At 56.7% G+C, this 13,574-nt stretch overlaps 1 protein-coding gene and 1 long non-coding RNA gene across 6 annotated transcripts in view; one reads left to right on the forward strand and one right to left on the reverse strand.

Annotated features, from left to right (window-relative positions):
- VAC14 (VAC14 component of PIKFYVE complex) overlaps positions 1 to 13,574 on the forward strand; it is a 100,581-nt gene that overhangs the window by 22,946 nt on the left and 64,061 nt on the right. For 2 of the 5 annotated variants that reach the window (XM_017342353.4, XM_002711713.6), the window contains one exon: positions 6,708 to 6,756. In XM_017342353.4, coding sequence (XP_017197842.3) covers positions 6,708 to 6,756 — 49 coding nt within the window. Of the gene's footprint in view, positions 1 to 6,707; positions 6,757 to 9,128; positions 9,214 to 10,225; positions 12,197 to 12,236; positions 13,572 to 13,574 lie in introns of those variants that run through there. The other 3 variants (XR_016225407.1, XM_089320457.1, XM_089320458.1) reach the window with 3 other exon arrangements.
- Positions 3,105 to 5,256, reverse strand: LOC127491375 (uncharacterized). The gene is made up of 2 exons (XR_011384100.2): positions 3,561 to 5,256; positions 3,105 to 3,431 (listed from the first exon to the last, which is right to left on the reverse strand). It is a non-coding gene; the product is annotated as an uncharacterized LOC127491375 (long non-coding RNA).

Genomic DNA, 13,574 nt, shown 5'->3' on the forward strand with positions numbered 1-13,574 from the left:
AATAAATCTTAAAAAAAAAAAAAAAAAGTTGTACAACCATCATCACTATTGGATTCCAAAACATTTTCCATCCTACCAACAGGCAGTTCCATACCATTAGCAGACATTCTTAATTTCCCTCCCCTCCAGCCCCTGATAGCCTGTATCTCCATTCTGTCTCTGGGCCTGCCTGTTCCAGACACTTCACAGAAATGGGACATGCACTGTGCACCCTTTTGGATTTTCTTCCTCCACATTGTATGTTGTTTTCCAGGCTCATCTGTGTTGTGTCGGAACTTCATTTCTACCCGTGGCTGAATACTATGCCATTGAATGGAAAGACTCCATTTTGTTTATCCATTCATTAGTTGGTGCACTTGTGGGTTATTGCCACCTTTTTTTTTTTTTTTTTTTTTTTTGGACAGGCAGAGTGGACAGTGAGAGAGAGAGAGACAGAGAGAAAGGTCTTCCTTTGCCGCTGGTTCACCCCCCGCCCCAAAGGCTCCTGCGGGCGGCGCGCTGCGGCTGGCACACCACGTTGATCCAAAGCCAGGAGCCAGGTGCCTCTCCTGGTCTCCCATGCGGGTGCAGGGCCCAAGCACTTGGGCCATCCTCCACTGCACTCCTGGGCCACAGCAGAGAGCTGGACAGGAAGAGGAGCAACCGGGACAGAATCCGGCGCCCTGACTGGGACTAGAACCTGGTGTGCCAGCACCTCAGGCGGAGGATTAATTAGCCTGTTGAGCCACAGCACTGGCCGCCACCAATTTTTTTCTTAAATGACAACCATTATGTGTTAAGTACCTCCCTTTTAGCCAACACTGTGTACTTGGCCATATTAATAAACCTGGCCTCTGGAACAGGCACTTCAAATATTTCTTTTGTCTTGAGGGTGCATTTGTTTTTTTCTGTTTACTCTTTTTGAGAGGCAAAAGAACACAGACAGAGCTCCCTTCTATTAGCTCACTCCCCAAATGCCACAATTGCCGGGACTGGGCTGTGTTGAGGATGGAACTGGACCGGGGGCAGAGCCAGCAGCCAGGATCACACTCCTAGTCTCCCAGTCCAGTCCTCCCACAGGGGTGGCAGGAACCTCATTATTTGAGCCATCACTGCCGCCTCGCAGGATCTGCATTGGCAGGAAGCTGGAGCCAGGAACCGAACCCAAGTACTTCAGTGTGGGATGTGAGTGTCTTAACTGCGAGGCTAAACATCTACTTTTGGGATGCATTTTATGGTTTTCTTTTTTGTTTATATTCTATTCCTGTACCACACTTATGTTATATCATTCCATTAGATAGATATGCCACAATTTATTTAATCAACTGCCTATTTGCAAATCATTTGGCTTCTTCTGATTTTATCTTAATCTTACAAACCCTACTAAAATAAACTGTCATGTAGAAAGCATATCTGCTAAAAAGAGCTTTCATACAGAAAAATCCTACATGCATCCATAATCACTTTTTAAGGGTAAATTCCTAAACTTCTAAGGCTTTGGATAGATGCTGCCTAGGGCCTTCCAGCATGCTCTTCCTGATTTCCAGTCCACAAGCTTGAAGCTGCCTCCGAGGACTGATCAGTGGTTCCCTGGAAGAGAGGCCAGGTGGAGGAGTGTCCTGCGCTGGGATGTGGGGTCTCACCAGAGGGAAGCATCAGGGGGAGTCAGGGCTGGAAACGTGGGCGGCAGGACACCAGCAGGACAGACAGACCTCCCTGCTCTCAGAGCTGGCCCTCCTGCAGGAGGAGGCAGAGGGTAGACAGGGCAGCCAGGCAGGCGTATTTGGCAGCCTGTCCCAAAAGCCCTAAATGTTGGATTTCTCCTTAGGAAATAATTATGGGTGCAGGTGATATGAGTGTTTTCTCTGTAGAAGCTCTTCATAGCCTGTAAATACAGAGGGGCTCCCTGGGGCAGGCCGCTGAGAAGGAACCGGCTTTGATTCTGGGTGCTGGAAGGAGTCACTGGAGGGGTGTGAGCAGCGGAAGGTCATGGTCGGACCTGTAGTTCGACAGAATAGAATCACTGGCTGCTGCGGGCTCACTGATGCAGGCCAGGACTGTGGTCCTTCGGAGGGAGGTGTGAGAGAAAAAGGAGTCAGATGAGTGGGAGAGTTGCCATTGACTGAGACGGGGAGGGGAAGCGAGGAACGGGTGTGTGTGAACAGGAGGGAGACGGGTGGGTGCAGAGCGTGCTGCGTGTGACGCCTGCTCAGCCCCACGGAGAGCAGGCGTTCACGTTCCAGGCTGGGGAGGAGAATTTGAGAGTCATCAGCATATGGAACCGTGGCCCTGGGACTGAATGAAGATGCCAAAGGAGGCAGGAACAGAGGGAGGAGATGAGGGCCCGGCACACTTAGGATGGTGGGAGGTGGCCCGGGAGTAGAAGGAACCCGAGCAAGGCCAGTGTGGGGCTTAACAGCGTGGAGCGCATTAGTGATTGGTCTGGTAGCCTCAGCAGAGTGGTGGGGTTAAGACTTCACGGGGGCAGGGTCCTGAGAGAGTGGGAGTGAGAACTAGAGCAAGATGCTTAGGAAGATTGACCTGGGGGGGTGGGGGCTGACAGGGCAGTGGAGGTCGGGAGACCCATTTTGTCTTAAGGGGAGAAACCACTGGGTGTGTTCATTTCCCATCACTGCTGTCACAAATGACCACAGGGCTGGCTCCTGCCAGGGCATCCCAGAGGGTCCCTCTCCTTGTCCCATCAGCTTCTGTCCCACCCGCATTCCTTGGCGCACAGCCGCATCCTAAATTGTCATTAAAACCTGAATGCCAGAGACTGCACTGTGTGGCTTGAGCGTGGATGCTGGGGGCCGCTGCCTGTGGCTCACCACGCACCGCTGTGTGCCTTGAGCTGGTTGTGTAACCTCTCCGTGCCTCAGTGTCCCCGTCTGTAACTTGGGAGTGGTGGTACTCCCTGTTGCCCACAGTCGTTAAGAGATGAAAGAGGCTCATAAAGAGTGTAAGGTGAGGCCCCACACCGAGAAGTAACGGCAGTGAGACTAGCACAAGGCACCCAGGCTCTTCACCCGGCTGCGGCATTTATCCCCTCGAGACCAGTCCTCGTGACCAGCCCCATGCTCTCGCCCCACCGTGATTATTTGGAGCAAGTTGCTGACCCCATACCATTTCATGTGTAACCGAGTGTATTTCCAAAAGGAAGAAAATCCTTTTATAAAAATTGTCACAGTAGCACCATCGTACCTCAGGAAAGAAAAGTGAGATCTCTGAAGCTACCAGGATCCATTCAGGATCCACTCTTCCCCACGGCGTGCGCCACGGCTGATGCGTCTCGGTTTCCCACGTTGCCTTTTTTTCTCCTTCCTTGTGGTTCACTGTTTAAGAAAGGGGTCACTCGTCCTGTAGTGGTGCCGGGGTGTCTGCCGTGGTCATCTGTCCGCTGTGCTCTCTCTGGGTTAGTAGTCAGGGCTCCTCAGTCACGCTCAAGTTCATGGCTTAAATGAAATCCACAAGCAAAACACTATGAGGAAAGACACAGATACAATGTATTCCTGTCTTTACCTTTGCTATGACAAAATGGCAAAGCCAGAAATATACAAAGAAAAGGTGTTTATTTAGCTCACAGTTCTGGAGGCTGAAAACCCGGAGAGCCTGGTGCTGGCTCAGCCAGGGACCCCCTGGCTGCAGCTCATTGTGGCGGATGGCGTCACGGCAGGTGTGTGCGTGCAGGAGAGCGCATGATGAGACGGAAGCTAGAGAGAGGCAGAGATCCAGTTTTGTTGTTTCATAACAACCCACTCTCCAGGGAACTAACTGGAGTCCCTTCCAAGAGCAGCACCCCCAGTGACCTAATTACCTTGCACCAAGCCCCACCTCTTAAAGGGCCCACCACCTCTCACATCACCATACTGGGGGACCAAGTTTTCAGCACATGAACCTTGGAGGACAAGCCACAACCACACTGTAGCATACACTTTTAATCTGAGAACTGGTATAACCAGAAAATGGTTAAAAGTTACAAGACACAGATATTTCACCATTGAAGAAGTTAATATCCAACACAAGGCGGGGGGGGACCCTCACGAAGAGAGGGAAACCCAGTGGAAAAAGAATGTGAAGTCCGTGAGGAAGCCAGGCGCCCCCTGGGTGACAGATGCCTCCCTAGTTTCCAGGCATTCATGCAGCTAAACGTGAGCCCATTCCTTATCGTAACCAGTGTGTGGTGCAGGTCTGTCGTTACCTCTGCTGTGCAGGAGAGGAGAGGGAGGCAGGGTCAGGGGACTTGGCCAAGGCCAAACAGCCTCGTGCTCATGAGCTGTCCCAGAGGGACGTGGTACAGACGGCACCGAGAGCCGCTCAGCGCAGCTGGGGAGCCAGGGATGGCAGGGTGTTGTGTTTACTCTCACGCTGGCCAGCAGAACGATCCCGATACATCCCTGGGTGATGCTCTGGGCAGGTGACTGCCCCTCGTTGCGGGAAGCACGTGGGAATCGGTAAAACCTTCCTGAAGGGCAGCCTGGCCACAGGGGGCCTCGTGCAGAAGGAAGCATGGGAGAGGTGTGCACGCGGAATCAGGAGACGTTCGACGTTCTAAATTCATTTGAGGCGCATTCCTGACATCATAGCATTCATCTCTCTGTGTGTGTTTCTGGGGCCTGGGGTACTGGCACCTGCTTCAGTCTGTCCTGCCCGGCGTTCTTGGCGCGCTTGCCTTTCCCCGCACTCTGGACCAACAGGCACACGTCAGGTGCCCGGACATGGCGCTAGAGGGAGGAGCACCTGACAGACCCAGGCTGCTGCCCCCTCTGCACCTCTGAGCCTGGAGGGAGAGGCGACAGTGACAGCTCCTCTGTGTAAGATGGAAATAAGGGCCCCCTCTTCTGGGGATGGAAGGGGGTCCATGGCCCACCTTGCCTGGGGCAGCTTGCAGGTGTACCAAATGGAAAGGGCAAGGGGCAGAATCTACACCGTGACCCCACTCACGTTTACAGGATAGAAAGCAGGGCCTGAGGCAACTCGCTTTATAGAGAAGAGGTTTATATCGCTCAGTTTGGGGGATTGAAGTCTGCGGTCTGGCGGCTTTATTGGCTTGGTCCCTGATGAAGGTGGCAGAGTACATGCAGAGGAAGGGTCACAGAGACTGGGCCCAGTCTCAGGCAAGAACGACCATCCAAGAAAACACCCCCAGTAGCCTAAGCACCTCCCACAAGTCCATTTCCTTAACTGGGTTCAATTTCCACCCTCTTAGTACCATTAACTAATTCTTTGGGATTTAAAGTCCTGTATGAGGTTGAGAGAGAGCCAGATCACTTTCCAACTACAGCGATAACAGAAGATGGCGGGGGTGGGGGGGGGGGGACACATGGTAGTGCAGTACGTTAAGCCACCACTTGGGTGCCTGCTACCATATCAGAGTAGCAGTTCAAGTCCCAGCCCCTCCGCCATCCAGCTTCCTGCTAATGCATTCTGGGAGGCAGCAGGTGATGCCTCAAGTGCTTGGCCCCTGCCTCCCACAGGGGGGGCCTGGGTGGAGGCCTAGATTCCTGGCTTTGGTCTGGCACAGCCCCAGTTGTTGGAGGAGTTTGGGGAGTGAACCAGTGAATCAAGACCTCTTCGCTCCTTCTCTCTCTCTCTCTGCATTTCAAATAAGTAAATGTATTTTTTAATCTTTAAGGAATGCTTTATTGAGATATAACTCACCCAGCTTCAAGGGTGCAGTTGAGCACATTTGTCTGTTACAGAGCTGTGTGAGTTATTTCAGAGCAGAGCTCGCTCGTGCTGCAGCGTGTGTCAGTGCTGCGTTTCTCTCTATTGCCCAGTAGCGTTCCTTGCATGGCTATGGCACGTTTCCAAGTCTCCATTCATCAAATGACAGACATTCAGGTTGTTAGATATTTTGGCTATGGCAAATAATGCAGCTATGAACGCTGAGTAGCACTTTTTTCAGTTGCATACCTGGAAGAAGAATTGCTGGGTCCTGTGGCAGTGCTGTACTTAACCTTGGGAAAGCTGCCAGACTGTTTTGGTGACCACACCATTTTACGTCGTGTAAAAGCGCCACTTCACCCACATCCTCCCCAGCACTTGTTATTAGCTTTTTTATTTTAACCAATCCTAGTGGGTGTGGGATGGTATCTCCTTATATCTTTGATATGCATCCTCTGTTAGCTAACTATGCTGAGGACCCCAAAGTTTATATTTGTGTTTTTTAAATTTTTATGTATTTACTTAAGAGACAGAGAGAGAGAGGCAGGAAAGAGCTCCCACCCACTGGTTCACTCCCCCAGGTGCCCACAACAGTTGAAAATGGGCCAGGCTGGGGAAGGAGCTCCCATGTGGAGGATGGGGACCCAACTACTTGGCTCCTCACTGCTGTCTCCAGGGTGCACATCAGCAGCCGTCTGGAATTGGGAGCCAGAGCTGGGAAGCCACTCCAGGCACTCTGATACGGGCTGCTGCCATCAACCACTGGGCTGAACGCCCACCCCTGCAAGGTCTTTTTTAGCATCCATTGGCCTTGGAGCCAACATTCCCTTCTGAGAACCCCAGATGTGTTCAGTGCTGATGTCCCTCCCTGGAGATCCTGGTGCCTTCAGACTCACCAGCGGTGTACTTGCCCAGAAGTTCTGAGGAATGCAGAGGCAGCGGGGCCTCAGGGCTCTTTGCAAGGTGGATCAAGTTGTAGGGACTGAAGATGGGCATCTTGTGTGTTGTTGCAACCAAGTCCTTGCTTATCCACGATTCCAGCAGTCTTTCCTCTTCCTCTCCAGGAGGTCCAGATGGCTCCTGTGACTCCATCAACGTCTTCACTCCAGCTAGGTAAGTGGTTTGTTAAGCATGTGTGTTTGTGGAAAGCAGGTGCAGATCTTGCCTGGGGTTAGGAGACTTCAGGGAAGACCCAGGGCAAAATGCTCGTGGCCACTCTGGGCAGCCCTCTACAGGCCTGAGGGGCTTTAGGAGGGAATCTGAAGGACGGAGCAAGCCTGCCCCTCCCAGTTCCGTGAGCAGAGAGCCCTGGGGAGCGAGTGGAAGGTCCTAGAGATGAGTAAGTGCAAGTTGTAAATGGACAACCCAGCGGCAACAGTGGGACACCCACAGAGGCCAGCACTCAGCAGCTTTTGCTTGTCCAACATAACATGGAGCTTTCAGGACTGAGCATAAGGGGAAGGCTGCACAGACCAGCTGAGTCCAGAAATTCCAGTCGCCAGGGCCTGTCATTTCCAGGTTGGCTGTAATGACACAGCCTTCCACAAGGGGGCAGTGCAGGCTAAGCAGCATAGAAATCCCCTGCCTTGCTTCCCTTCCTGCAGAGTGATGGGGTTTCCTGGGGAGGGAACTGCCACAGCTCCACCCGCGTCTGAGGCCCCTGGACTTGCCCTGGGTCACATTTTTATGGGGGAGGGGGGATGTTGACGCCTGTGGGGCTGGAGTGGGTGGTGATTCTGGGGTGGGGGGGTCCTTCCATCTGGAGGAGAGGCTCTTCCCTTGGGCCCCCTCCTCCGTTCGTGTCCTTTCTGAGTTTAGTCCTGTCTCCGAAGCCCCTGGGTATGTTTCCAGAGCTGCACGTACCGACTGTGAGCACGCACCCTAGACCGCTGCCGCCTCTGGTGAGCAGGTCAGGGGCTGCTGGTCAGGCCCGTGTGCAGCGCCTTGTCCCACATCTCTGGAGCAGGCCCAGAATGCACCCCTGACGCCAGGCTGCTCTAGTCGGGGGGCTGAGAAGAAACCAGGAAGTTAGCAGGAAGGGGGTGATGGCCGTGAGGCTGAAGTCACCAGAAAGGAGGGTGGTCGCTCTGCAGAGTGCTGGGGGGAGTGCCGCGAATCCCGGCCTGCGAGAGCCCTGGCGTCGCATCACAGATGGCACTTGTGTTTCTGTGCCCTGGGGTCCGTGTGAGGGTGAGGAGGGACAGAGAACGGGGCTGCTGCCGTGTAGCGCGTGTGTGGGCCGCCCCGCCACCCCGTAGACAAGGATGAAAGAAGGCTCAGCCGGGAAGCCGGTCTCACGAGGAGGAAGCCAGCGGGTTCGAGGTTGACTGACAGGAGAGAGCGGAGGGAACGAATGGCTTCTGGGAGTGTGGCTGGAGCCAAGCTCTGGAAGCCCCGGTCTGTTTCCAGGCTGGGGCTGGAAGGGGGCACCGGTGGGAGCGGGGCTGTGCTCCAGGCAGCCCGGAGAGCCCCCTGGGAGGGGAGGGAGGCAGGTGTGGGCTCCGGAATCCGGAGGTGGGGGAAGCATTCTGCCCAGAGGCTGTGGCGCAGGCGTTTCGGCGGGCACGGGAGGATCAGACCTGAGAGTTGGGAGCTCCTTCTGGCAGCCGAAAAGCCTCTCGCGGACTTGTCACTATCATCTGGGCCACGGGGATTGTCACATGCCAAGGGGGTGGCAATAGAAAGCGGGGAGGGTGGGAGAGGGAGCTGAGGTGGGGCGTGACGGAGGGACTGATGGATCCGCTGCCTCCCTCGGGCGCCTGTGCTGCCGCCGGCCAGGGCAGGCCTCCAAGAGGCCTCCGTTCCTGCTCTAAGGCCAGGAACCACGTCACTGGAACCACGGGGTTTTTTTTAGACCTGTCATTCAGGAGCCAAGGCGGAATCCTACCATTTCCAACATAAAAAACAAACATCATCTGGCGCTTTCTGGTTCCAGTAGATGGAAGTCCCCTCACTAAGAGGAGGGCAACCTCGGGCACTGTGAAAGCCCAGCAGAGTGCCTCAGCCTTAGCCCTGGCCCCGGGCCCCGCGCCCCACCGCCTGCTTCCTGCGGTCGGTGCTGCCAGTGGGAGGCTGAGCCTGGGCAAGATGACGTCACCCAGGGTCACCGAGCAGCTGAGCTCGCCCTGCCATGTTCCAGGTGCTTTGCCAGCCCACGGTACTGTGTGGTCATTTGCATTAAATTCAAGCTAGCCAAGGGCAGCAGACGGAGTGGGGGCTCCTGATAGCCTCCATGGGTGCTGGTCCTGAGCGCCTTGGCAGTCATTGACCCTTGAACCTGTGAGCACTGAGGGCCTCTTCCCTGCAAGCATCCGTGCACACAGCATTCTGAATTGATCCCTAGCGCTCAGGGCCCTCCTTGAAGGCGATCCATGCACTTTACACCCTAGATTCCCCCCTGGGTCCCCTGTGCCAAGGAGAAAAGGGACTGCCTGACCCCTTGAATGTCTGCCTCTTCTCTCTTTGCTGCCGCCCTCCTCTCCCAGGGATGCTGGCAAAGCACCGCGTGGCTCCAGGCTTAGCTGCCAGGGAGAGCCCCCTGGAGAAACAGGGTGACAAAGTCTCTGTATGTGTGGGTGGAGATCATGGGGCAGGGGGGGTCGCCTGGTTGGAATTTGGGAAGTTGGAAGCTGAACTCCTTGGGGAAAGATGGAAAGAGGAGAAGCCAGGATGAAGGAAGCAGGCTCCAAGCCAGGGCCAGGGCTGGTGCCATGTGCTCGCGCCAGGCGCCAGGTGCAGGCCTTACCGCACAGGAGTGCTCCCAGCAGTGGACCAGCTGCCTGCTCGTGGCCTGGGGCAGTAGCTCAACTCCTCCCTGCCTCGGTTTCCTCATCTGCAAACTGGGTGTCATGATGTCACCACCCACAGAGGCGGCTGGGGTTTCACCGAGTGCAAGTGTGCGGTGAGCACAGAGCAGCGCTGGCGCACAGAAGGCTCCTTCCCTGGGGTAGCTGCCGTTACTACTAGGACACTGCTACTGTTCCCACCTCACAGAGGAGGAAACAGACCCAGGGAGGGTAGCTTCTTCCCCAAGGTCACGCTGCGAACTGGCAACCACGGGGAAGAGAGCCAGCTGACTCCAGGGCCCGGATGTCTCCGTCCATTTTCTGTTGCTAGCACGAAAGCTCTGGGAAGACCCAGGCAGTGCTGCCGACAAGGGCCTGGTGCTACCTCAGCTCAGGGCAGACCAGAAGGGCAAGCGAAAGAAACTCGGCGGTGCTTCCTCGCTATGGAGCAAGCCCGCTTCCGGTCACTCTTGCAGCCCTTCGGGAAGAGACCTGGGCACCTCTGGGAGGCCCCGCCTCTTGGCACTGCCCCCTCCACAGGAACAGTTGAGGCTGTTTGGGGGAGGGTCGGGCCACAACGCACTGCGTTTGCCTGGCGTTGGGCTCCCGGCCTCATTGGACATTGGGGTTCTCACACGGGTGCCAGCGCCTTGCCGAAGCAAGTGACTTTGAGTACAGTCCTGGTAGGGGGCCACCCTCCACAGGAGCAAGCACAGCAGTCAGGACATCCGTGCTCCCCAACTTTTAGCACCTGCTCACTGGAAACACCTAGAGCGGTCGTCTCGTCTGTTTTTTAGAAAAGCAACTTTGAATTCCGAAGCAGCCCTGTTTATGGGATCGCCTGCTAATTTGATGAGAGGTGTAATCCGAGTGCCGTAAGAAGGGGAGTGCCGGCGCCCGGGGAGAGCCGCTGCACTGGTTATTTAGCCGCTGTGTGGGGAGCATTGTTCGCGGAATCTGTTTTGGAACGCTGCAGCAGCGCCACGCACTGGGACACCGCAGTGGCGGTACGCGGAAGACATTGACCGTGAGGCGCACTCCGAGAGAACACTCCGGGAACGCTGGCTTTTGTAGACGCCTTGAAATAGCTCGGCAGCCCCCGGGAGTGATCGTCTAGACTTTCTGGAACCGGTGCAGAGAGGCATCCCCAACTGTGCATGGCCCTGTCTGCCTCCTGCCGGGGGAGGTAAGCCAGGGCGGAGGGGCCCAGGGCTCTGCCTCCCACCGAGCCTGCGCCAGGGCGCGTCCTCTCCCCACCTCTGAGGCCAGCCTCTCCGGTGCCCTGGGGCGCACCTGCTTCCCATGGTCTCCCTCTCGAAGCAGGCAGAAGAGAGGCACGGGAGAGCAGCTCGAGCCCAGAAGTGATTGTCCACACGTGGCCTGGCGGCCTTGGGCTGTCCCTTACTGTGGTTCTGGCCCTGAGTTTGCACACCTGTGCATTTTGGGGTTGGGTTCCGGGGACTGGGAGGTCCCTTTCCATTATGAAGTCTTCGGCTGGGTAAGGCCAGCACCTGCCTCGCCAGCAGGCTCAGCTGCCCACATCGGAGAAGCTTGCTGAAGTCGGCATTCGCTGTGGGGAAAGCGGAGAAGGGGCAGGGCTTCCAGGCACACAGGGCTCCACCTCTTCTGAGGCCGTGACACAACGCCGCCTGACGCAGGTGCCACTACGGGCAGGCTAGCAGCGCCTCTGACCTTCGGTGTGTTGGAGCCTGGTTTGCCCAGGGTCCATGGCCTGACCTCACAGGGCCTGTCGGGATCCGCGCCGCGCCCCGCTCAGGTCAGCACCAGACCGTCCCAGCAGTCGTCTTGCTCCCACTGGGACTGCGTGTGCCTTTCCAACAAGAGAACACACGGAGCGCGCCAGAGAGCCGCCGTCCCTGCCAGGACACGATGGGGACGATGCCCCCGTGGCCTCCACTGTTAGGGATCAGTGACACGTGGAGGGAGGACATCCCAGAGTCCCCCGGCTCAGGTTCAGGCCGTTGGCTCCACCACTTCCTGGCTCTGGAACTTGGGCCAGGTCACTTAATGCCCATGCTTCAATCCCCTCCGGGGTGGAAGCGCCGTGACCGTGACCCGGGTGCTGAGGCAGTTAGGGCACAGCGTCTGCTGGCAGCAGCTCTGTGTTGTCACAGCCCTTACCACCCCTGCTCACACACACACCGCGAGGGTCAGCTGAGGCTTCCCCCCAGCCAGCGTCGCCCTTAGTCCCCCAGGGGAGTAGATGCAAGCCCACCCTCCATGGGGCTGGGCACGCCAGACACCCTGGGCCCGTGTGGCACCCAGATGCCTGCGGCCTCTGCTGGATGGGGTCTCACCATGGACCCTGGGTCTCAGGGTTAGGAAAGAACTGGCCAGGGTGGAAGGCACCTCCGAGGCCTGAGCTCCAGCCACGGGATTCTGCGGCTCTGAGCAAGGAGAAGAGCTGCGCGGGCCGCCCCAGGAGGGGCTCTGCGGGAGGCCGGCCAGGCCTGAGTGAGCAGCGCATGCTGGGCAGCAGCCCAGGCAGAGGGGTCGTCGCAGACGATGGGAAAGTGCTGAGGAGGCCTGGCATGGGCGCTGTGCTGGGGCTGCGGCAGCCACGCGGCCACTGAGCACCTGAGCCGCGGCTGGTCTGAACACCCAGCTGTGCCGTCAGCGTTTCGAAAACGCGCACGGGGTTTCAGAGGCTTAGCAACCTTTATGTTGACTCTGTTGACCTTTATGTTGACTCTGTTGCCAAAATGCTAACACTTCAGATATATTGTGTTAATTAAAGTGTCATTAAAATTAATTTTACCTGTATCTTTTTCCTTTTTTAATTTAAAGCTGAAAGAAGTAAAATCACATCTGTGGCTCACGTTGTTTCTGTTGGGCAGCAGACTCGAGGGTGCTGGGTACACCCCGGCTGTCTGCGTGCGCGTTAGCTTCCTCGTCTGTCCCAGGCTACTGAGGAATGCAGATGTTTGGGTACCCTCGGAAGACAACAGGCGCTTCCAGCCTCATGGCTCCTGGGGAAATCTTGGTGCCCTCCCTGAGGCTGTGCACTCACATCCCCAGATCTTAGGGCCCTCGGAGGATGGCCGTGCCTGTGTTGCCCCGGAAGTGGACATCAGGGGCATCTTCAGACTGCATTAAATAGCGATTCCACTTCACGTTACAGAACTCAGAACGATGCCCTGTAGGGATTCACATCAATGAACTTGAGAGCGGCTGCAGGCGAATGAGGAACCCACAGCCGTCGAGTTCCTGATGCAGATGAATAATTGAGCAGCCTGCAAAGGCCACGGAAGATCGCTTTATTGAGGCAGGCAGCTGAGCGCCTGGCCCCACCCTCCGGAAACGCAGCCCTGGCCCACACTGTCCCGTACAGCAAGTGCAGTGTGATGGGCAGTGCGGGGGGAGCCGGGCCTCCCTGATGCCTCAGACCCCTGAGGCCCCTGAGTAACCAGGGTGACTCAGCCTCCCAGCGGCACCCAGGCTCCTCGGGCCACTTGCTGCGACGTCCTCCCGGCTGGAGACCAGCACGGCGTCAGTGCACGGGAGCCAGCGGATTCCCCGCGCTGGACGGCGGCAGCAGCTCTTTCTGAATGGACTTTGTGTCTCCTGGGCAGAGGCAGTTCCCAGGCGTCTCCACAAGGCCAGCTGTGGGGCCGAGTGCCTGCGCAGGCCACAAGGAATGTTCTGCGATTGCTCAGGGAAGGGGCTGCTGGGTGTCAGGGGTGTTTCCGGGGCCTTCCCTGCGCTGTCTGGACGTGGTGGTCTTGTTTGATCAGCAAAGGGCCTGAACCTAAGGCCCTGAGGCCTGGGGTGGGTGTGCAGAGCAGCTCAGTGACCTGGAAAAGATTTTTCTCCTCTGGTCAAGCCAGGCTGGAAAAAAGGGGACATGAGGAAGAGCCCCCAGATGACCCTCCCTGCTGATGTGGCTAGCACAGGTCCAGCCATGCTGTAGGTTCCAAACTCAGGAGGGGGAGGAAGGAAACAGAGAGAAGGAAGTAAGGCCTCCCTTGAGTCCCTGGGCTGGTAGAAGACGCGTCCCCAGATGGAGTGTGCACCAGGCCTGGGGCAGCAGGGAGAAGTAGGAATCTGAGCGCGTGGGCTTGGATAGAACCACGGCTGGATGGGAGAGGGCAGCAGGGGCCTTCACACAGCTCTGCCTCCTGGTCT

The sequence above is a fragment of the Oryctolagus cuniculus genome, chromosome 18 (genome assembly GCF_051225735.1).
Source record: "Oryctolagus cuniculus isolate XC-2025 breed Fujian yellow rabbit chromosome 18, ASM5122573v1, whole genome shotgun sequence".
Lineage (NCBI taxonomy): Eukaryota > Metazoa > Chordata > Mammalia > Lagomorpha > Leporidae > Oryctolagus > Oryctolagus cuniculus.